This window comes from Mustelus asterias, chromosome 2, assembly GCF_964213995.1.
Source record: "Mustelus asterias chromosome 2, sMusAst1.hap1.1, whole genome shotgun sequence".
Classification (NCBI taxonomy): Eukaryota; Metazoa; Chordata; class Chondrichthyes; order Carcharhiniformes; family Triakidae; genus Mustelus; species Mustelus asterias.
The window spans coordinates 42,905,409-42,930,793 of NC_135802.1; the positions used below are offsets into that span (position 1 = coordinate 42,905,409).

The 25,385-nt window shown below is 50.0% G+C and overlaps 1 protein-coding gene across 1 annotated transcript in view; it reads left to right on the plus strand.

Moving 5' to 3' along the window:
• The first annotated feature begins 21,536 nt into the window (after nt 1–21,536).
• The window catches only part of enkur (enkurin, TRPC channel interacting protein), a 30,148-nt gene continuing 26,299 nt past the window's right edge, over nt 21,537–25,385 (plus strand). Inside the window, exon 1 of the mRNA XM_078200273.1 lies at nt 21,537–21,613. Within this exon, the coding sequence (XP_078056399.1) occupies nt 21,537–21,613 (77 nt within the window). The remainder of the gene's footprint in view (nt 21,614–25,385) is intronic.

Below are 25,385 nucleotides of genomic sequence, written 5' to 3' on the forward strand. Positions count from 1 at the left end.
TGGAGATCCTTCCGACTCACTCTCTTACCCAGGTGCAAGAGCAATTTCTGTGTTGGTGTTTAGGAGTGATGCAGCACATGATGTACACAGGCAGCATGGTGGCACAGTGGTTAGCACTGCTGCCTCACAGCGCCAGAGGCCCGGGTTCAATTCCAGCCTCGGGTCACTGTCTGTGTGGAGTTTACATTCTCCCTGTGTCTGCGTGGGTTTCCTCCGGGTGCTCCGGTTTTCTCCCACAGTCCAAAGATGTAATGTTCTATGTTCTATGTGTGGGTTAGGTTGATTGGCCATGCTAAATTGACCCTTAGTGTCAGGGGATTAGCAGAGTAAATATGTGGGGTTACGGGAATAGGGCCTGGGTGGGATTGTGGTTGGTGCAGACTCGATGGGCTGAATGGCCTCCTTCTGCACTGCAGGGATTCTATGATGATTGTGCCTCTTAAGAAGGACTCTCTCTTTCTCCCTTGATTTTGAGGAGGACCTGGAAGAGCAAGGGGGGAAAAAAACAAGATTTATTATGGCGGCACGGTGGCACAGTGGTTAGCACTGCTGCCTCACAATTCCAGGGACCCAGATTTGATTCCAGCTTTGGTCACTGTCTGTGTGGAGTTTACACATTCTTCCCGTGTCTGTGTGGGTTTCCTCTGGGTGCTCCGGTTTCCTCCTACAGTCCAAAGATGTGCGGGTTAGGTTGATTGGCCATGCTAAATTGCCCCTTAGTGTGTCCTGGGATGTGTAGGTTAGAGGGGTAAATGTGTGGGTTAGTGGGAATAGGGCCTGGAATGGGATTGTTGTCGGTGCAGACTCATTGGGCTGAAGGGATTCTATGATTCTATTCTATGGCATTAAGAGACCAGATATTAATATATGGAATGCATCACAATGCAGTGCTGCTGTGTGAAGTTCCTGTAAGTAAACCTGTTCAGAAAAGCTCATGGTCAGTAATGAGCACTGGGAATTAAAATTAGCCCAATTTCTGGAACAGCATGTTTGTTTCAACCCTGCAAGGAACTTAATACAGGGCCCAAATTAACAGAACAGATTAGATAAATGTTAAAAGGAAATGGGAAGTAAAGGGATATGGGAAAATGACAGGCACATGGGATTAGAAATACAGTTTACATGGAGGATAAATATCAATGTGAACCAATTAGGTTTGTTTCTGCATCTTAATTTGTTTATAATTCAATGTATACTATTTAAAAGTAATGCTCAGGTGTGAGGAAATAATGTAGCAAACTAATTACGCCACAGGAAATGTAAGTGTGGCAGACAGGAAGAATGTGCAAGGCACAAGGTTATATATGCATCTAAATTGCTGTTTTAATGAACATTTAATGCCAATGTATATTGCTGACGTAGACTGCTGACATGTTGGAGTTTACACTCCTGCAGTTTATACTTGTCACCTGCACCCACATCTGCGTCACTGTGGATTAGCTCAGAATAAAATTAAATGGATTTTTAAAAATGCATTTAACCAATAAATATTGAGAGGTAGAAAGTAAACATTTAAACTGCTGCAAGTAATACGTATGTGAGAGTTACTTGTATTTGAAAAAAAATCATTGTAGAATAAAAATGTTAAAAAGCTAGTTAATTTACAAGCCCATTGTCTATTCTGTTTATTCATGGCAATACTGAAGAGTTGGCCCCACTTCACCTCAGACCACTTTGGTAGATCTGCTACATAATAATCAAAAGATTTAGTTTAAAGTTGCACTTATAACAAGGGTGGAAAATGTCAGAGGGATAAATTTCATTCAATAGTCTATGAAAAGCCTTTTAATCTATTTCTACATGACTGAAAACAGGAATTCTGATTTCACAGGAGAGTATTTGGATCAGGCTAAACTGGGCACAATTCTGCAGAATGAAAAAATAAGTGCTGCTGCCAGTGGGAAAACCACAGTGCTTCCTGCTAGTGCTGGCAGCACCTGTCAGGTGGAATTCAGCCACCTTTTACAATGTAAATGTATGCAAGACGTAAAACAAACCAGCCAGCCTGGCTTCATAGGGATCGAGCCATCATTTTTAAAGGGCGGCATGATCTCAGCATTCAGAGACAGGCCCCCCTCCTCCACTATGGACATGGTGACCATCCGCTGACAAGGGGAGCGCCCCCCAACTCTTCAGCACAGAGGGGCATGCTACCCCACCGCCCCCCCCCATGGCCCACCACACCACGTAGGCATGATGTTGACCCCCCCCCACACAAGAGACACACTCTGATATTGGGTCCCCTCAGGCCCCACCCCCCTCACGCAGCCTCTCCCATCAGGCCCCATCTTAAGTGCCCCCTTCAGGCTCCACCCCTTGGCAGTGGCAACCTTGCACTGCTCCCTGGCACCCAGACTGTGACACACTGGCAGTGACACCCTGACCTGGCATCTTGGATTCCGAGAGGGGCAAGGAGGTAAGTACTATTATTTGTCATTTATATTAATGATTTGGATGAGAATATAGGAGGCATGGTTAGTAAGTTTGCAGATGACACTAAGATTGGTGACATAGTGGACAGTGCAGAAAGTTATCTCCAATTGCAACGGGATCTTGATCAATTGGGCCAGTGGGCTGACGAATGGCAGATGGAGTTTAATTTAGACAAATGTGAGGTGATGCATTTTGGTACATTGAACCAGGGCAGGACTTACTCAGTTAATGGTAGGGCATTGGGGAGAGATCATGGGGTACATGTTCATAGCTCCTTGAAAGTGGAGTCACAGGTGGACAGAGTGGTGAAGAAGGCATTCGGTGCTTGGTTTCATCGGTCAGAACATTGAATACAGGAGTTGGAATGTCTTGTTGAAGTTGTACAAGACATTGGTAAGGCCACACTTGGAATACTGTGTGCAATTCTGGTCACCCTAATATAGAAAGGATATTATTAAACTAGAAAGAGTGTAGAAAAGATTTACTAGGATGCTACCGGGACTTGATGGATTGAGTTATAAGGAGAGGCTGGATAGACTGGGACTTTTTTCTCTGGAGCGTAGGAGGCTGAGGGGTGACCTTATAGAGGTCTATAAAATAATGAGGGGCACAGATCAGCTAGATAGTCAATATCTTTTCCCAACGGTAGGGGAGTCTAAAACTAGAGGGCATAGGTTTAAGATGAGAGGGGAGAGATACAAAAGTGTCCAGAGGGGCAATTTTTTCGCACAGAGGGTGGTGAATGTCTGGAACAAGCTGCCAGAGGTAGTAGTAGAGGCAAGTACAATTTTGCCTTTTAAAAAGCATTTAGATAGTTACATGGGTACGATGGGTATAGAAGGATATGGGCCAAATGCGGGCAACTGGGATTAGCATAGCGTTTCTAAAAAAAAAGGGCGGCATGGACAAGTTGGGCTGAAGGGCCTGTTTCCATGCTGTAAACCTCTATGACTTTATAACTCTATGTGTCCCTCTGCCACTGCCAGGCTGCAGAGGAAGGGACAGGGGTTGGGTGGGCTCAAGCTGAAGGGATGGGGTTGACCTTGGTCGGGACTCTCCTCGGGGATGGGTGTCCCATAGCTGAACTACCCCTTCTTACCCTAGGAAAGGTGGAGATCGCTCTTAGCATGGTGATATTCAGGCAACTTTCTGATCAATTCTTCCCAGGTTTGAACCTGATGCCCAATTCAATGGGCCATCGCAATTCCTGCCAGGGACTGTTTCAAGGTAAAGCGTCAACTTTTATTCTCCTGTTAACCACAGTAACGTTTGTAAAAAAAAATCCAATGAATAACTTTATAGCTTCAAATTTGAAACACCATTCAAAGAAATATTATTTTGCCAGTTGACCTTTGCTCGTTAGCGAACAGATTTTCTTGGGCTGATCAGAAGGTTCTTAAAATTCATTGAAGAAGCAATCATACAAAAGCTTAATGAAAGCGTGAGATGTGACTTCTGACCACTTATTACAGATCTTGCATCCAGAAAAATAATTATCAGTTATTGCAGATAAGTTCATTTCAATTTGACAGACATTTTCTCATCTAATCATTGTGAATGGGTTTCCATCAATAAAGAACTTTTCAGCAGTTAACAAGGATTAACATGATTGAAGTGGGTGCCTGTTACTATATAATTTATGGTTCTTAATCATTTGATTAAGGTTTCACATAGCATGTGAAATAAAGCTTTCAGGAGTAATTAAAGCCCCAGTGACTCCAACACAAGAAATGGAATGGCTGGGTGCAGGTTTAATCCCAAATTTCCCAACTGCTGGAAATGTGATATTGTGGGCAGATAGCTGGGGAAGGAGATGGCTGAGGGACACGATTGGCTTCCCTTGAGATACTGATATTGGCAGAAGCTAGGAAGCAGATGGCTCAAATAACTTCGCAGACTGCCATAGATTGTACTGTGGGCCAGAAATGTTAGCCATATCTGCAGCAAGGAAAAGAAATTTAAAATAAAATAGAGGATGGACTTAATTCCCAATTTAAAATCCAGACAAACAGCAAGGCTGGGTCAGCGGGACAAGGGTCAGGCTCATCACAGCTCGTTGATTTGAGGTTTAATTCTTGGGCCATGTTTAAATACACCAGATAAAATAACCATCCAAACCCAACATCAGTGAAATGAGAAACAAGGGAATGCATCAAGCATGAAGCAGGAGGCTTCCACCAAGGATATGCAGGAGAACTCTCAGGTGGCGAATGGAGGAAAGGAATGGAGGTGATCATGGTCAGGGGAAGAATGGAAATCCTGGACAAGGGAGGCCCACGTTTTGCACATAAAGCTTGTCTCTCCTGCTCCTCCCAGCCCACAAGCAATCTCATGAGTAGAACAAGTGGAGACTCCACCTGTTCATCCGATAGTGACACCGTCCAAATATCGTAAAGAGATATTATGGATAGCACACGAAATTCCTACAGCAGGACTTGTAGGGTTACGGAAAACTCAGGCTGTTAACCTGACATTTCTACAGGCCAGGCCTTCACAGAACATTATGCAGTTTTATAAAACGTGCCATATATGCTAGATGGTGGGTAAACAACAACCTATCATCAAACCAGCACCCTTAATTCCCATACCAAGTTTTGAGGAACTATTTAGTAGGGTGTTAGTAGACTTTTAGCGACCGTTACTGAAAATGAAAACAGGACACCAGTATAGCATTCCTATTATGGATAGGGCAACCCAATTTCCAGAGGTTTCTTTTGAGAACAATTACAGCTAAGGTCATGGTAGAGAAGGTAACCCAGTTCTTTAACCAGATATGGATTACCGATGGAGATCCCGTTGGATCAAAGTTCTAATTTTATGTCTAAAATTTCTTTAAAAAACATGTTTGGGTACAAAACAGTTAAAGTCTACATCGTATCATCCACAGCACAAAGAGCTTTAGAGAGGTACCAGCAAACTCTCAAAACAAAGATTTACGGCATGATCTTACCGGCCATTCGCGCCCTGCTGCTGCTGCAAATGAGGAGGGAGAATTTGGCGCTCAGCCAAATCTCCGTGCACTGCAGCAGGACCAGATAATCCTGCTGGTGTGAACAGCTGGAAAAACCCATCCATATTGTTATGAATATCCCCATGATTGGGATACAAGGCTGGACTTTCTTTTCTTTGCTACCCGAGTTTCACCGAATGAATCTAACGGTTTTGGTCCTTTTGAATTAATTTATGGGCATGAGATAAAAGGTTCTCTGAAATAAATCCGAGAAAAGGTTTAGGATAGAGGAATGAATCCTCTATGTTAGATTGTGTATCTGTGTTCCGGGAATGGCTCACTGGAACCTGCAAAGTGGTTCAAGAACATCTTAAAGTTTCTCAAACAAAGCTGAAGGAATGGGCTGACGTGCAGGCTGTGACCCGAATGTTACAACCAGTGGATGAAGTGTTAGTGCTATTGCCTTTACAGGACAAACCTCTGAATCCATGGTTCAGTGGTCCATGCAAGTTTTTTAAGAGGGCTGGTAAAGTAAATTATTTGATACACGTCCCAAATTGTAGTAAGGAGAATCAACTGTCATGGTGTTAAAACAATACCACCATATGGAAGAGGATAAGAAGGAGCAGGTAGGTCAGGTAATAAGGACAGTGAAGGATGAAAGAGACAGTGAGAGCAAAGCAGAAGGAAGGCCTATACTCTCTGGAATTTAAAAGAATGAGGGGAGATCAAATTGAGGTATGTAAGATGGTTACAGGTATGGATAAGGTAGACATGGAGCATTCTAGGATGAGAGGCCATAGTCTTAGGATAAGGGGTAGCAAATTTAAAACAGAGTTGGAGGAGAAACTACTTCTCCCAAAGGGTTGTGAATCTGTGGAATTCGCTACACCAAAGTGTGGTGAATGCTGAGACAGTGAGTAAATTTAAGGAGTTAGACAGATTTTTAATTGGTAATGGGTTGAAGGGTTATGGGGAGAAGGCAGGAAAATGGGGATGAGGAGCATATCAGCCATGATCGAATGGGGAAACAGATTCGATGGGCCGAACGACCTAATTCTGCTCTTATATCTTATGAACTTAAACAGTTCTCCATTTGAACCTCTATCATCTGATTAGTTAACACTGAAATATTAGGACATTAGATATCATATTCTCATACTTAGTGGTAGACAAAGAAAAGATCAAATGAGGTTACTTGTAGAATTTAAAGAAACCTCTAGAGATAAACCAAGGTGTAACACTTCAGCCACGCATGATGTGGATGTGGTGAAATCTACTCCTATAAAACAACACTTTTATCGTTTAAGCCTAGAAATGCAGGCCTAAGTGAAAACGGAGATTCAACTCATGTTGGAAAATCGTCTGATTGAACCTAGTCAAAGCAGTTGGATTTCTCCAGTGGTGTTAGTGCCTAAGCCTAATGGGTCTTGCAGATTTTACATAGATTACAGAAAGATTAATGTAGTAACAAAACAGACTCCTGCCCAGTCCTTCGGTTAGGAAGGAAGCCCTATTTAAACAAATCTAGTTGGCAGATCTCAATAAACCTTGGAGGTGAGTTTGTGAAAGTACAGGTAACTTATATTGGACATATCATAGAACAAGGACAAGTGTGGCCAAGAACAGTGTGGTGTTTGGTGGAATTTCCTGCCCCTAAAACTAAACAAGAAATCATGAGATTTTTCAGGACGCGTGGCTGCTATCCTAAGTTTGTGCCAAACTTCAGCACAATACCTGTCCCACTAACAAAGTTATTGCAAAAGAAGACAAAGGTCGTGTGGTGAACCATTGTTGGTTCCCACCAGGAGTGCTGAGCCATGGTTTGGCCAGTACTATGAGTCTGTAGATATGTTACTGTTGGGGTTAGGGTTGGGCTGTTCTACCTGTTAATATAGTCCTATGGTACACCCCAGTTGGCTCCGCCTTCTGGGAGAGGTATAAAGGTCACTGCTCTGCCTGGTGACCCTTTAGTCTGGGATTGTATATTGTACATAGTAGCTCCGTTATTGTTGGCAATAAAAGCCTTTATTTCCCGGGTACATCCTGCCTCCCGTGTGATTTATCGCGCATCAATTTTATTGCCAACAAGAAAATTTTTTTTTTGACGAAAAAAAAAGAAAACCATGGAGCAAATGCTGAAACCCGAACGGCTTACGTTGGATTAACGTGCGGCGGGAGCATCGAACACTTTCGACCACTGGTTGAAGTGTTTCCAAGATTACCTCGACGCCTCCACAGCGGTCCACAACGACGCCGACAGACTGTGGGTCCTCCACGCGAGGGTAAGCAACGCTGTATACTTAGCGATCCGTGAGGCCCAAGACTACAAAAAGCGATACAACATACCGTCGAATGAGATCCATGCTCGACACCTTCTAGCCACTCGACGGCGGCAGCCCGGCGAAACGACGGAACAGTACCTGTGTGAACTTCAGCAGCTAGCCAGAGCCTGCAACTGCAAGCCAGTGTCGGCGGCCCAGTACATGAGTGACCTAGTTCGAGATGCGTTCGTGGCGGGAATCGGCTCATCGTACATCCGCCTTCGGCTGCTGGAGCAAGGTAACCTCGACCTCACTAAAACCGTAGAGTTAGCTGACGCTCTAGAAACGGCCTCCAAAAGTCTGGAGATGTACCCCGACGACCGCGTGGGGACATTGTGGCAAGTGCAGCCGCAGACTCCACTTTATTCAGCGGGTTCGAAAAACTGCGCGATTGCGTTTCCAGCCTCGGACCTGATGATGGCAGCAGCTCCAGGTGGCCCGCGGTGTTACTTCTGTGGGGGGGTGAAACACCCTCGGCAGCGATGTCCAGCTAAAGCGATATTGTGCTCCGCCTGTGGCAAGAAGGGACATTATTCCAAAGTATGCCGGACCAAACCACCCTCCAAACACAGCAGTGCGGCGTGTGACTCCCCGGAGCCGGCCTCCTTGTCTTCTGCGTCTTCGAGGTCTTCCACCACGTGCGATTCCAGGGCGTCGCCATTCCTAACGACGGAGTCGCAAGACACGTGCGACCTGCAGGGGCCGCCGGTTTTGGCGCCATCGACCACGTGCGACCTATGGGGGCAGCCATTTTGGTCGGCACCGACCGGAAATGACCAGCAGGGGCCGTCATCAACCATCTCAGCTGCCTGCAGTTGCACACACGAACCAACGGTGGCGTCAATCATCCTGGACCAGGCCAAGCCTCACAGACTCGACAAGTCCATGATGGACATACAGGTAAACGGACGCCAGATTTATTGTTTGTTTGACAGCGGGAGCACGGAGAGCTTCATTCACCCTGACACCGTGAAGCGGTGCGGTCTCCAGATTCGGATTGTCAAGCAGACAATTTCGATGGCATCAAGGTCCCGGTCTGTCACCGTGCTAGGGAGCTGTGTGGTCCATCTGACGGTGCAGGGCACGGTTTACGAGAACTTCAGGCTCCTTGTGTTACCGCACCTTTGCGCGCCGATACTCCTAGGACTAGATTTTATGGTCCACCTGAAGAGTGTAACCCTGCAGTACGATGGTCCACTCCCTCCGCTTTCAGTGGGAGCTCTGCAGCCTCTAAATTGCCCAACGCACTCCACATGTAGTCTCTCGACACTCAAGATTACCACACCCTCCCTATTCCAGAATCTCGTGCCAGGCTGCAAGCCCATCGCAACAAAGAGCAGGCGTTACAGCGCTGAGGATCGGATCTTCATTCGATCTGAAGTTCAGCAGCTCCTCAAGGAAGGGATCATCCAACCTAGCGCTAGTCCATGGAGAGCGCAAGTCGTGGTGGTTAAGAATGGGAACAAACCCCGGATGGTCATAGACTATAGTCAGACCATTAACAGATACACGCAGCTGGATGCGTATCCCCTCCCGCGCATATCTGACATGGTCAATCAGATTGCGCTGTACTGGGTGTTCTCCACCATCGACTTAAAATCTGCTTACCATCAGCTCCCCATTCACCCAGAGGACCGACAATACACGACCTTTGAGGCGGATGGTCGCCTGTACCACTTTTTAAGGGTTCCCTTTGGTGTCACGAATGGGGTCTCGGTCTTCCAGCGTGCTATGGACCGAATGGTGGACCAGAACGGGCTGCGGGCTACCTTCCCGTACCTGGATAACGTCACCATCTGTGGCCATGACCAGCAGGACCACGATGCCAACCTTCTTAGATTCTTGCGCACTGCATCTCGCCTGAATCTGACCTACAACAGGGAGAAGTGTGTATTTCGCACGCGCCGCCTAGCTATCCTCGGATACGTGGTGGAAAACGGAGTCCTTGGCCCTGATCCAGACCGTATGCGTCCCCTCCTTGAACTCCCCCTGCCCACTAGCATCAAAGCACTGAGAAGATGCTTAGGCTTCTTCTCATACTATGCACAGTGGGTTCCCAATTACGCGGACAAAGCCCGTCCGCTCATCAAGTCTACCTCCTTTACCCTAACAACAGAGGCTCGCTTAGCGTTTGCAGGAATAAAAGCCGACATCGCGAAAGCCACGATGCACGCTATTGATGAGTCCAAGCCCTTCCAGGTGGAGAGTGATGCATCTGATTTCGCCCTGGCCGCCACACTTAACCAGGCGGGCAGGCCCGTCGCCTTTTTCTCTCGCACCCTCCAAGGCCCTGAAATTCGGCATTCTGCGGTGGAAAAGGAGGCCCAGGCCATTGTGGAGGCCGTTCGGCATTGGCGCCATTACTTGGCGGGAAAACGGTTCACTCTGCTCACGGACCAGCGGTCCGTGGCGTTCATGTTCAACAACACGTTACGGGGTAAGATCAAGAATGATAAAATCTTGAGGTGGAGAATTGAACTCTCCACCTACAATTATGATATCATGTACCGTCCAGGGAAGCTCAACGAGCCCTCGGACGCCCTGTCGCGTGGAACATGCGCTAGTGTGCAGGAGAATCGATTACAGGCTCTCCACAATGACCTCTGCCATCCGGGGGTCACTCGGCTCTTCCATTTCATAAAGGCCCGGAATCTACCCTACTCGGTGGAGGATGTCAGGTCCATAACCAGAAGCTGCCAGGTATGCGCGGAATGCAAACCGCACTTCTACCGACCTGACAGGGCACACCTCATTAAGGCCACTCGTCCTTTCGAAAGACTGAGTGTGGACTTCAAGGGCCCCCTTCCCTCGACAGATCGGAACGTGTACTTCCTCAATGTGGTTGATGAGTACTCACGATTCCCTTTTGTCATTCCCTGCCACGGTTATCAAGGCATTACGGGATATTTTCACCCTGTTCGGTTACCCCTGTTATATCCACAGCGATAGGGGCTCGTCGTTCATGAGCGACGACTTGAGGCAATACCTGCTCTCATATGGGATTGCCTCTAGTAGAACCACGAGCTACAACCCAAGGGGTAACGGACAGGTTGAACGAGAGAATGCTACAGTCTGGAAGGCTGTCTTACTGGCGTTGAGGTCTAAAGGTCTTCCAGTCTCCCGTTGGCAAGAGGTACTCCCTGATGCGCTCCACTCCATACGCTCACTCCTGTGTACGGCAACTAACGCTACTCCTCATGAGAGAATGTTTTCATTCCCTAGGAAGTCTTCCTCTGGGACCTCATTACCGTCTTGGTTGACGTACTCAGGACCTGTCCTCCTGCGGCGGCATGTTAGGACCCGCAAGTCCGACCCTTTGGTTGAACAGGTCCATCTCCTCCACGCCAACCCTCAATATGCCTATGTGGCATATCCTGACGTGCAAGAGGACACGGTCTCGATTCGAGATCTGGCGCCAGCAGGGGGCTTGGAAACCCCAGTCGCTCCCACACCCCCAGTTAGGGACCCCCGACCATTATCTCTCCTCCTGACATGGCGCGGGCAGCATCGGGACCACCACTTAACCCTCTTACTCCCGTGTACAGCTTGCCTGAGTCCAGGAGATTGTCGCCACCTCGAGGCGTGCTCGAGTCCAGCGGATTGTCACCACCTCGTGGTCTACCGGCCCGTGAGGAACTGGAGGAGTCACTGGACACCGCCTTGGAGAGAAGGTCATCGCGATTGCCTGAACCGGCGTCATCACCGGTGTTGAGGAGGTCGCAGCGACGGTGCGGTCCCCCAAACCGTTTGAACTTATAGACAGATGAACAGTTGTTCTGTTTTTTTTGTGCCCCGCCGGCCTTTGTTTTCAAAGGAGGGGTGAATGTGGTGAACCATTGTTGGTTCCCACCAGGAGTGCTGAGCCATGGTTTGGCCAGCACTATGAGTCTGTAGATATGTTACTGTTGGGGTTAGGGTTGGGCTGTTCTACCTGTTAATATAGTCCTATGGTACACCCCAGTTGGCTCCGCCTTCTGGGAGAGGTATAAAGGTCACTGTTCTGCCTGGTGACCCTTTAGTCTGGGATTGTATATTGTATATAGTAGCTCCGTTATTGTTGGCAATAAAAGCCTTTATTTCCCGGGTACATCCTGCCTCCCGTGTGATTTATCGCGCATCAGGTCGTAAGGGCAAGAGAGCTCCAGACAGCTTTTGAGAAACTGGAGACAATTCTAACAAATGAATCGGTGGTGTTAGCTGCCCCTAATTTCACTAAATCCTTCAAGGTGGCAGTCAATGTTAGTGACTTGGGGTGGGAGTGATCTTATTGCAACAAGATGAATTAAGTACAGAGAAACCAGTGGGATACTTCGCTAAAAAAAAAATCAGCATCAAAAAGGATATTCGCTGGTAGAAAAGGAAACCCTGGGATTGTTAACAGCTCTTACAAACACTTGGAGGTATACATCTACCATGGCTGCCTCTATCCTGACCAAAATGCCTTGGGAGAAGTTTAAGACTCAGATTGCCAGACAGTTCTGATGGGGCTTGTTAATGCAGCCTTATATCTTAAAGATTGTTCCTATTGCTGATAATATAATTGCTGATGCATTATCAAGAATGTAATTTTTGGAAATGAAAATATCAGAGAAAACTTTAGATTCTGTATGAGTAAATGAGTGTGGGTGGGTGCACATTTGAATTTTTTTATATGGTGCATATGTTTTTCCTATACATTTTGCAATGAAGTGCATTTGGAAATGGTGTTTCTTTCCTTACAGATGAAGGCATGTTAGGAATTCTTGAATTTTATGCTTTTAAAAATTGGAAAGTCTTTACTCAACTCTGTTTTAAATTTGCTACCCCTTATCCTAAGACTATGGCCTCTCATCCTGGAATGCTCCACGTCTACCTTATCCATGCCTTTTACCATCTTATGTACCACAATTTGATCTCCCCTCATTCTTCTAAATTCCAGAGAGTATAGGCCTTCCTTCTGCTTTGCTCTCACTGTCTCTTTCATCCTCCACTGTCCTTACTACCTGACCGACGTACTCCTGAATCTTGTGGACACTCTCCCGAGTTTTTTTAAGGGCTACAAGCTCACTTTGGTCTGTGGGCAAACTGCATTTCCCAAGAAATCACATGACTTCAGCTAGCTAACCAGCAAGACACTCGGTAAGCAAAGAGTTACTTGAGTTAAAGCAAAAAAAAACTGCTGTTGCCAGGCTGTAGGGTCTTGCTGATTGGTTAAACACACCTGGCTTGAGAGAAGTTCTTTCTGAACATTTTATTTTAAACTCAGTTGTGTTGCAACTTGAAAGCAAACTGTGAAGGAAGATTACTTTTCTCTTTTTCCCTCCCTATATTGCCTGCAGTCCAGAGTGAGTTTTTACCTTCAGCCAGAAAATTTTCCTAACGGTACAAAACATCTGTATTTTGAAAGCTGGCAAAGCTGCGACCACCAAGAACTAACAAAGACCGTTTTCCATCGAAGACCCATCTGAAAGGACCCCAGTTAACTATTGTGACCAGCGCTTTGTCAGATCAACAACATCAAAACCATTTTGAACTTTACCCTTTTTTATAGTGTCCCCCTATGCCAACCTCTCCAGAGATCTTAAATGTCTTTTATTTTGTTTTTTTATGTGCGTGTGCATTGAAACTTGATTTTTTAAAAAAGATTTGTTTTATAATAAATTAATTATTCTGAGTTTATTGAAAGAAGCCTGGTTTAGGTCACTTTATTCAGGGTCTATCAGGAGTGAACTGGCCATTTTGGTGAGTGAATTAAACATTTAAACTATTACTGTAACCTGTGAAGTAGTGGAGCTGGAGCAGTGATAGGCAATCTAGGCAAGTGAATGGGCTGCTGGAGTGGCCTCCTTCATCTCAGTGGGCTGAATGATTGAAATCAGGCTTGTTCTCTAACCATGACCCCACGAATTAGATTAAATACATTTAATACACACCAAATATTTCATAACTTTTGAAAATCCGTAACCATTTATATATTAATAGAATAGTCAACTCCAAATGATTAAAATAAAAGAAGGATGCAGAGAGAGTGCACAGCTTTCACAGTCAATGCTCTGTGCAATCAGTATGCACCTCACTTCATTTGCCATTTCTTTATGTGCGTATCACTTCAGTCATACCAGTCAGGACAAAATTACACAGACAGAAATCAGCCGAATGTGGTAACCCTGTACATAGACAATGGTCAACAAAATGTCTCACGGGACACACTCAGAACCCAGATGGGCCGCATATGCCCCTGGGCCGCAGGTTGCCTAGCACTGAGGTAGAGAATCTGCGCACTTCTCCCATCCCGGTTATAACAGTGTCCCTTATTTTATTTCATCAGAGTTCGTCATCCCAGCTATAGAAGGCGGAGGGTGAGTATGACGTGGACAAGGCGAGGGCTACAATATTGATATTTTAATCCCTCGCACAACAGATTTTCATCAGGCATGTAGGAATAGGTTTGTAGAAGAGGATACAATTGATGTAAGAGATATTTTAAAGTCATCTGAAGATAAATGGAAGCTATAAAGAATTCAGTGTGATCAGATGCAGCATATAACACATCACATTGCCAACTATAAAAGCCTGAAATTTAAAAGCCAGTATTTAATCACACACAACACACGCACGCGCACACACACATTAAGACATTAAGAATATTCAATCATGATGTGCACAGAACAGAAGATGTTATTTTCCATTCCTTGGATTCCATCTGAATCATACAATCGATGTGAATGAATAAATGATCTGCTAAAACAGACACCTGAGATTGAATTGAGTGCCAAGATTGCACGCACTATGTGTAATGACGCTGGTTACCAGGGTCCACCAACCATATGTAGCACAGAACACTGACATTTATGCTGCAGCAATTACTTTTTAAAAATATATTTCATTTAATGTACATGAATATTTAATAAATATACATGCCTCTAATATCAAGCATTAAAAGGGAGAAGTATTTTTATACTTTTCTTTTGTTCACTTTTGCCATTTATGTAACAAGAATGGCATTAAAGCACTAATGCCAATGACCCATTGTTATGACAGTCACAGGGGATCATCTACAGATCTCCCTGTGGGCCTCGTGGAGTAGGAGCTCCCTGATTGTGTGAGTGGAAGCTTGCCCGGTATTCAGCTCGTGAGCTTAGAAGACACAAAGGCCAAGTTAGCCACCTACACGTGGGAACCATTACAGATAACGGGCACCATGGCAAACCAAGTGACTTACAGGCAGCCGTCAGCTCAACTTCCACTCATCATTGTACAGAGACAAGGACCTAGCCTTGTGGAGAGATTGGTTCTTAATTTGGAGGAGTCAAAGAGTATGTGTTAGCTTTTGAATGAGCATTCATAAGATGCAAAAGGGGTTCCCGACATAGCTCCACAGGACACTTCATCCATTATTAAGCCGCGATGAAAGTCACAGTATCACAGAATCTTTAAAATGCAGAAATAGGCTATTTGGCCCATCAAGTCCGCACTGGCTCTCTGAAAGAGCACTCTACCTAATCCCACTCCTCTGCCTTATCCCCATAACTTTTATCCCATAACCCCATCACATCACTTTTACTTCTTTTGCCAATTATTTTGGATCTGTGCCCTCTAGTTTTTGTTGCTCTCTTGAATGCAAACAGTTGCTCACTATTTACCCTGTCCATGCCCCTCAGGATCGTGAACAGAACAAAGAACAAAGAAAAGTACAGCGCAGGAACAGAGCTGCCGGCCCTCCAAGCCTGTGCCGATCATGATGCCCTAACTAAAAAAAAACCTTCTGCCCTTCCTTGGTCCGTACCCCTCTATTTTCTGCCTATTCATGTACCTATTTAGATGCCTCTTAAATGTTGCTAATGTGCCTGCTTCCACCACCTCCTCTGTCAGCGCATTCCTTGCACCCACCACTCTGTGTGAAGAACTTTCCCCGCACATCTCCCTTAAACTTTCCCCCTCTCATCTTAAACCTGTGCCCCCTTGTACTTGACACTTTCATCCTTGGAAAAAGCCTCTGAATATCCACCCTATCTCATAATTTTGTAAACCTCTATCAGGTCTCCTCTCAGCCTCCGTCTTTCCATGAAAACAATCCTAGTTTATTCAACCTCTCCTCATAGCCAACACCCTCGAGACCAAGCAACATCCTGGTGAACCTTCTTTGCACCCTCTCCAAAGTTACCACGTCCTTCTGATAATGTGGTAACCAGAACTGCACGCCACATTGGCTATTCTCCAGTCCTCTGGAACCTCGCCTGTTTTCAAATTGGGTGTGATGATATCTGTTAAGGCCACATCTATTTCTCCCCTTGCCTTCCGCAGTAACCTGGGATAGATCCCATCTGGCCCCGGGGACTTGTCTACATTAATGGAAATTTAGGATACTCAACACTTCGTCCTTTGATATATTTTGGCGGCACGGTGACACAGTGTTTAGCACTGCTGCCTCACAGCGCCAGGGACTTGGGTTCGATTCCCAGCTTGGGTCACTGTCTGCGTGAAGTTTGCACATTCTACCCATGTCTGCATGGGTTTCCTCCGGGTGCTCCGGTTTCCTCCCACAGTTCAAGGATGTGTGGGTTAGGTTGATTGGCCATGCTAAATTGACCCTAGTGTCGGGGGATTAGTAGGGTAAATGTGTGGGGTTGTGGGGATAGGGCCTGGGTGGGATTATGGTCGGTACAGACTCAATAGGCCAAATGGCCTCCTTCTGCACTGTAGGATTCTATGATATTGACATTCTCTAGTGCGTTCATACACTATTCCTGACCTCAACATCCATCATGTCTTTCTCTTTGGTGAATACCAATACAAAGTACACCTTAAGGATTTCACCCACTTCCTGTGGGTCCACACATAACTTCCCTCCATTGTCCTTGAGTGGGCCTACTCCCTCTCTTGCTCCTAATATATGCATAAAAAGGCTTGGGATTCTCCCTGACCCTGTTTGCTAAAGACATTTCATGGCCCCTTTTAGCCCTCCTAATTGCACCTTTAAGTTATAGAACATAGAACATAGAACATGGAACAGCACAGCACAGAACAGGCCCTTCGGCCCACGATGTTGTGCCGAGCTTTATCTGAAACCAAGATCAAGCTATCCCACTCCCTATCATCCTGGTGTGCTCCATGTGCCTATCCAATAACCGCTTAAATGTTCCCAAAGTGTCTGACTCCACTATCACTGCAGGCAGTCCTTTCCACACCCCAACCACTCTCTGCGTAAAGAACCTACCTCTGATATCCTTCCTATATCTCCCACCACGAACCCTATAGTTATGCCCCCTTGTAATAGCTCCATCCACCCGAGGAAATAGTCTTTGAACGTTCACTCTATCTATCCCCTTCATCATTTAAGTCTATTAAGTCTCCCCTCAGCCTCCTCCGCTCCAGAGAGAACAGCCCTAGCTCCCTCAACCTTTCCTCATAAGACCTACCCTCCAAACCAGGCAGCATCCTGGTAAATCTCCTCTGCACTCTTTCCAGCGCTTCCACCTCCTTCTTATAGTGAGGTGACCAGAACTGCACACAATACTCCAAATGTGGTCTCACCAAGGTCCTGTACAGTTGCAGCATAACCCCACGGCTCTTAAACTCCAACCCCCTGTTAATAAAAGCTAACACACTGTAGACCTTCTTCACAGCTCTATCCACTTGAGTGGCAACCTTTAGAGATCTGTGGATATGGACCCCAAGATCTCTCTGTTCCTCCACAGTCTTCAGAACCCTACCTTTGACCCTGTAATCCATATTTAAATTAGTCCTACCAAAATGAATCACCTCACATTTATCAGGGTTAAACTCCATTTGCCATTTTTCAGCCCAGCTTTGCACCCTATCTATGTCTCTTTGCAGCCTACAACAGCCCTCTACCTCATCCACTACTCCACCAATCTTGGTGTCATCAGCAAATTTACTGATCCACCCTTCAGCCCCCTCCTCTAAGTCATTAATAAAAATTACAAAGAGCATAGGACCAAGCACTGATCCCTGTGGCACTCCACTAGCAACCTGCCTCCAGTCCGAAAATTTTCCATCCACCACCACCCTCTGTCTTCGATCAGATAGCCAGTTACCTATCCAATCGGCCAACTTTCCCTCTATCCCACACCTCCTCACTTTCATCATAAGCCGACCATGGGGGACCTTATCAAGCGCCTGACTAAAATCCATGTATATGACATCAACTGCCCTACCTTCATCAACACACTTAGTTACCTCCTCAAAAAATTCAATCAAATTTGTGAGGCACGACTTGCCTCACATGTTCCTCCTAATTAAGTTCCCTCCTACTTTCACTGTACTCCTCAAGTGTTTTGTCAGTTTTTAGGTGCCTCGACCTATCGTATGCTTCCTTTTTCCTTAGCTTACAATTTCCCTGGTCATCCATGGTTCCCAAATCCTGCCATTTCTATCCTTAATTTTTGCAGGGACTTGCCTGTCCTGCATTTCAATCAACTTCTATCAAATCTCTTCTCAGTCTTCTTTTCTCCAAGCAAAACAGTTGTAACCTCTCTAATCTTTCCTCATAGCCACAGTTCTTTATCCATGGATTCATTCTTGTGAATCTACTCTGTCCTCTCACCAATGATTTTACATCCTTCCTCAAATATGGAGCCCTGAACTGGGCACAGTACCCCGGGGGAGATGTGGTGTAGTGGTAAAGCCACTGAGGTTGCAATCCAGAGACCAAGGCTAGTGTCCTGGGAACAAGGGTTCAAATTCTGCCATGGCGGAATTTCAATTCAATTAATAATCTGGAGCTGTCAATTTTCATAAAATCCATCTGATTCACTGATGTCCTTTAGGGAGAGAAATCAGCCATTCTTATCTGCCTGTGACTCCAGAGCCATAGCAATGTGGTTGACTCTTAACTGCCTTCTAAATGTTGTGGCAAGCCGCTCAGTTCAAAGGCAATTAAAGATGGACAACAAATGCTGACCTTGCCATCAACGCCCACATCACATAAAGGAATAAAGAAACAAAAGATGAGGCCTAATTAATATCTTATACAAGTTCAACACAACCTCTTTACTCTTCTATTCAATGCCTCTATTAACTCTATAATGAAGACGAAAATCTCGTCAAGGCCATCCCCACACCCCCACTTCTTGCCTTCAAACAACCGTGCAACCTCAAACAGACCATTGTCTGCAGCAAAATACCCAGCCTTCAGGAGAACAGTGACCACGACACCACACAACCCTGCCACAGCAACCTGTGCAAGACGTGCCGGATCATCACACGGATGCCATCATCTCACGTGAGAACACCATCTACCAGGTACACGGTACCTACTCTTGCAACTCGGCCAATGTTGTCTACCTGATACGCTGCAGGAAAGGAGTCCCGAGGCATGGTACATTGGGGAAACCATGCAGACGCTACGACAACGGATGAATGAACACTGCTCGACAATCACCAGGCAAGACTGTTCTCTTCCTGTGGGGGAGCACTTTAGCAGTCACGGGCATTCAGCCTCTGATCTTCAGGTAAGCGTTCTCCAAGGCGGCCTTCACGACACACGACAGCGCAGAGTCGCTGAGCAGAAACTGATAGCCAAGTTCCGCACACATGAGGACGGCCTAAACCGGGATGTTGGATTTATGTCACATTATCAGTAACCCCCACAGCTTGCCTCCTGGACTTGCAGGCTGTCCTGTCTGGAGACAATACACATCTCTTTAACCTGTGCTTAATGCTCCCTCCACTCACATTGTCTGTATCTTTAAGACCTGGCTGGCTGTAGGGATTCGCATTCTAATCAGTATTCTGTAACTTGATTTTGTGTCTCTGTGCACTGTTTGAGAGCACATTTCCACTCCATCTGATGAAGGAGCAGCGCTCCGAAAGCTTATGGTATTTGCTACCAAATAAACCTGTTGGACTTTAACCTGGTGTTGTTAAAACTCTTACTCTATTAACAAAGCCTAAGATACTGTATGCTTCAGTAACTGCTCTCTCAACATACCTTACCATTTTCAATGACTTATGTACTTATACACTGAAATTCCTCAGTTCCTGCACATCCTTTAGAATTTCCCCCTTTATTTGATACTGTCTCTCCATATTCTTCCTGCCAAAATAAATCATTTCACACTTCTTTGCATTGAAATTAATTTGTGTAATGTCCTAACTATTTTAGGGGTTGAGGGTTTTAACAGAAAAAAAGCCTGGGTTTGTACACACAGATTCAAACAACATGTTTATTGAAAGGGATGTTCCCTGTGCTGCACAGGATACAAAGATGAAAGTAAAACAGCAGCCTGTGCAAACACCCTAATGACATCACCATCTAATCATGTGATCAGCTCTTAAAGCAATCTGCAGCCCTTTTAAATACACAACAATTTGCCATTTGTCTGCCCAATCCACCAATATGTCTACATGTCTACAGGTAGAATTTTAAGGATGGCAAACAATCAGTGCTTGCCATCCCAAGATTTGGTGCCTACCGCACCATTGCTGACTCTCAAACTCCCACTGCCATTTAACGCTCACTCTCTTTTCTCTCTCATATATGTATAGAAAACACACACACACACACAAACACTGTATATTATTATATACATATATAATACACACACATATATGAGCGTGTGTATATATATATCATATAGAGAGTGTGTGTATATATATATATATATATATATGAGAGAATATATACACACATACACACACAAACTCTATATATACACAGTGGAGCCCCGATTTTACACGCCCCGATTTAGCGTGAAATCGGATATTATGTGATTGCGCGACGGACCCTTTTTTTACTATTTCCAGTTTAGCAAATTAGCGCAACCCCGATTTAGCACGACCCCGATAACATTCGTGATCACATTTTATGAACCCCAACCATCGTGTTAAAATGGGGCTCCACTGTATATATGCCCACACCCTCTCTCATATTATATACTCTCTCTACCTACATATATACACACACTCTCTCTCTCTACATATATACATACACACTCTCTCTCTCTACATATGTACATACACACACACTCATATATATATATATATATACACACACACACTCTCTCTCTACATATATACATACATACACACTCATATATATATACACACACTCTCTCTCTCTCCATACATATATATATATACACACACTCTCTCTCTCTCCATACATATATATATATACACACACTCTCTCTCTCTCCATATATATATATATATATATACACACACTCTCTCTCTCTCCATATATATATATATATACACACACTCTCTCTCTCTCCATATATATATATATATATACACACACTCTCTCTCTCTCCATATATATATATATATACACACACTCTCTCTCTCTCCATATATATATATATATACACACACTCTCTCTCTCTCCATACATATATATATATACACACACTCTCTCTCTCTCCATATATATATATATATATACACACACTCTCTCTCTCTCCATATATATATATATATACACACACTCTCTCTCTCTCCATATATATATATATATATACACACACTCTCTCTCTCTCCATATATATATATATATATATACACACACACTCTCTCTCTCTCCATATATATATATATATACACACACTCTCTCTCTCTCCATATATATATATATATATATACACACACACTCTCTCTCTCTCCATATATATATATATACACACACTCTCTCTCTCTCCATATATATATATACACAACTAACACACAGACTATATCTCTCCCGGGGTCGGTGACGTTAAGTTGATGTTTTATCCAATCAGAGAGCGCGGAAGTGACGTTCCCCGGCAGCCAAGGTGTTGTTGGTAACGGTCTCCATGGTGACGCGGCTCCCTCAATCCAGCCGCTTCAAAACAGTGCGGTGAGCCGGCATGGAGGAGGAGAGCCCCAGCGAGTGCATCTACAACCTGCTGCCCCGGCCCGAGCCGCCACCCCGGCACCCTCACAAGTGAGATACACCCACCCCCAGCGAGGCGGCATGGACATGTGTGAGGGGAATGGGGCTGGAGTGGGAGAGGGACAGGGGATTGGGCAGGTGGAGAGAGGGCGACAGGGAGAGAGGGAGTGGGACGGGGGAGACGGGCAGATGGGGGGATGGGGGGGATGGGGGAGACGGGAGGGGGGATGGGGGAGACGGGGGGGGGGGATGGGGGAGACGGGGGGGGGGGGGTGGGGGAGACGGGGGGGGGGGGGGTGGGGGAGACGGGGGGGGGGGGGATGGGGGAGACGGGGGGGGGGGGAGACGGGGGGGGGGGGGAGATGGGGAAAGGGGGGGGGGGGATGGGGAGACGGGGGGGGGATGGGGGAGACGGGGGGGGGGGGGATGGGGGAGACGGGGGGGGGGGGGGATGGGGGAGACGGGGGGGGGGGGATGGGGGAGACGGGGGGGGGGGGGGATGGGGGAGACGGGGGGGGGGGGATGGGGGAGACGGGGGGGGGGATGGGGGAGACGGGGGGGGGGGGGGGGAGGGGACGGGGGGGGGGGGGAGACGGGGGGGGGGGGGGGGAGGGGAGGGGGGGGGGGGGAGACGGGGGGGGGGGGGGGGGAGACGGGGGGGGGGGGGAGACGGGGGGGGGGGGAGACGGGGGGGGGGGGGAGACGGGGGGGGGGGGGAGACGGGGGGGGGGGGGAGACGGGGGGGGGGAGACGGGGGGGGGGGAGACGGGGGGGGGGGAGACGGGGGGGGGGGAGACGGGGGGGGGGGATGGGGGAGACGGGGGGGGGGGGAGACGGGGGGGGGAGACGGGGGGGGGGGAGACGGGGGGGGGGGGGATGGGGGAGACGGGGGGGGGGGGGATGGGGGAGACGGGGGGGGGGGGATGGGGGAGACGGGGGCGGGGGGGATGGGGGAGACGGGGGGGGGGGGATGGGGGAGACGGGGGGGGGGGGGATGGGGGAGACGGGGGGGGGGGGATGGGGGAGACGGGGGGGGGGGATGGGGGAGACGGGGGGGGGGATGGGGGAGACGGGGGGGGGGATGGGGGAGACGGGGGGGGGGATGGGGAGACGGGGGGGGGATGGGGGAGACGGGGGGGGGGATGGGGGAGACGGGGGGGGGGATGGGGGAGACGGGGGGGGGGATGGGAGACGGGGGGGGATGGGGAGACGGGGGGGGGATGGGGGAGACGGGGGGGGGGGATGGGGGAGACGGGGGGGGGATGGGGGAGACGGGGGGGGGGATGGGGGAGACGGGGGGGGGATGGGGGAGACGGGGGGGGGATGGGGAGACGGGGGGGGGGGGATGGGGGAGACGGGGGGATGGGGGAGACGGGGGGAGATGGGGGAGACGGGGGGGGGATGGGGGAGACGGGGGGGATGGGGAGACGGGGGGGGGGATGGGGGAGACGGGGGGGGGGATGGGGGAGACGGGGGGGATGGGGGAGACGGGGGGGATGGGGGAGACGGGGGGGGGATGGGGAGATGGGGGAGATGGGGGAGACGGGGGGGGGGATGGGGGGAGACGGGGGGGGGATGGGGGAGACGGGGGGGATGGGGGAGACGGGGGGGGGATGGGGGAGACGGGGGGGGGATGGGGGAGACGGGGGGGGGGATGGGGGAGACGGGGGGGGGGATGGGGGAGACGGGGGGGGATGGGGGAGACGGGGGGGGGGATGGGGAGACGGGGGGGGATGGGGGAGACGGGGGAGACGGGGGAGGGGGATGGGGGAGACGGGGGGGGGATGGGGGAGACGGGGGGGGGATGGGGGAGACGGGGGGGGGATGGGGGAGACGGGGGGGGATGGGGGAGACGGGGGGGATGGGGAGACGGGGGGGGATGGGGGAGACGGGGGGGGGATGGGGGAGACGGGGGGGGGGATGGGGAGACGGGGGGGGATGGGGAGACGGGGGGATGGGGAGACGGGGGGGGGATGGGGGAGACGGGGGGGGGATGGGGGAGACGGGGGGGGGGGATGGGGGAGACGGGGGGGGGGATGGGGGAGACGGGGGGGGGGGATGGGGGAGACGGGGGGGGATGGGGGAGACGGGGGGGGGATGGGGAGACGGGGGGGGGGATGGGGAGACGGGGGGGGGATGGGGGAGACGGGGGGGGGGGATGGGGGAGACGGGGGGGGGATGGGGGAGACGGGGGGGGGATGGGGGAGACGGGGGGGGGGGATGGGGGAGACGGGGGGGGATGGGGGAGACGGGGGGGGGATGGGGGAGACGGGGGGGGATGGGGAGACGGGGGGGGGATGGGGGAGAGGGGGGGGGATGGGGAGACGGGGGGATTGGGAGACGGGGGGATGGGGGAGACGGGGGGGATGGGGGAGACGGGGGGGATGGGGGATGGGGGAAGGGAGAGGGGGAACGGGGGGAGACGGGGGGATGGGGGAGACGGGGGGGGGATGGGGGAGACTGGGGGAGACGGGGGGATGGGGGAGACGGGGGGATGGGGAGACGGGGGGAAATGGGGGAGATGAGGGGATGCGGAGAAGGGGGGTGATGGGGGAGACGGGGGGGATGGGGAGACCGGGGTGGGGGAGACGGGGGGGGATGGGGGAGACGGGGGGGATGGGGAGACGGGGGGAAATGGGGGCGTATGAGGGGATGCGGAGAAGGGGGGGGATGGGGGGAGACCGGGGGTGGGGGAGACAGGGGGGGGATGGGGGAGACGGGGGGGAAATGGGGAGACGGGGGGGGATGGGGGGGATGGGGAGAAGGGGGGTGATGGGGGAGACGGGGAGGGGATGGGGAGACCGGGGGGGGAGACGGGGGGGGATGGGGGAGACGGGGGGGATGGGGGAGACGGGGGGGGGGATGGGGGAGACGGGGGGGGGATGGGGGAGACGGGGGGGGGATGGGGGAGACGGGGGGGGGATGGGGGAGACGGGGGGGGGGGATGGGGGAGAGTGGGGGGGGATGGGGGAGACGGGGGGGGGGATGGGGGAGACGGGGGGGGATGGGGGAGACGGGGGGGGGATGGGGGAGACGGGGGGGGGGGAGTGGGGGAGACGGGGGGGGATGGGAGACGGGGGGGGATGGGGGAGACGGGGGGGGGATGGGGGAGACGGGGGGGGGATGGGGGAGACGGGGGGGGATGGGGGAGACGGGGGGGGGATGGGGGGGAGAAGGGATGGGGGAGACGGGGATGGGGAGACGGGGGGGGATGGGGGAGACGGGGGAGATGGGGGAGACGGGGGATGGGGGAGACGGGGGGGGATGGGGGGACGGGGGGGATGGGGGAGACGGGGGGGGATGGGGAGACGGGGGGGGATGGGGGAGACGGGGGGGACGGGGGAGACGGGGGGGATGGGGGAGACTGGGGGAGACGGGGGGATGGGGGAGACGGGGGGGATGGGGGAGACGGGGGGAAATGGGGGAGATGAGGGGATGCGGAGAAGGGGGGTGATGGGGGAGACGGGGGGGATGGGGAGACCGGGGGTGGGGGAGACGGGGGGGGGATGGGGGAGACGGGAGGGAAATGGGGGAGATGAGGGGATGCGGAGAAGGGGGGTGATGGGGGGGATGGGGAGACCGGGGGTGGGGGAGACAGGGGGGATGGGGGAGACGGGGGGGGAAATGGGAGACGGGGGGGCGATGGGGGGGATGGGGAGAAGGGGGGTGATGGGGAGACGGGGGGATGGGATGGGGATGGGGAGACCGGGGGTGGGGGAGACGGGGGGGGATGGGGAGACGGGGGGATGGGGAGACGGGGGGGATGGGGAGACGGGGGGGGATGGGGGAGACAGGGGGGGATGGGGGAGACGGGGGATGGGGG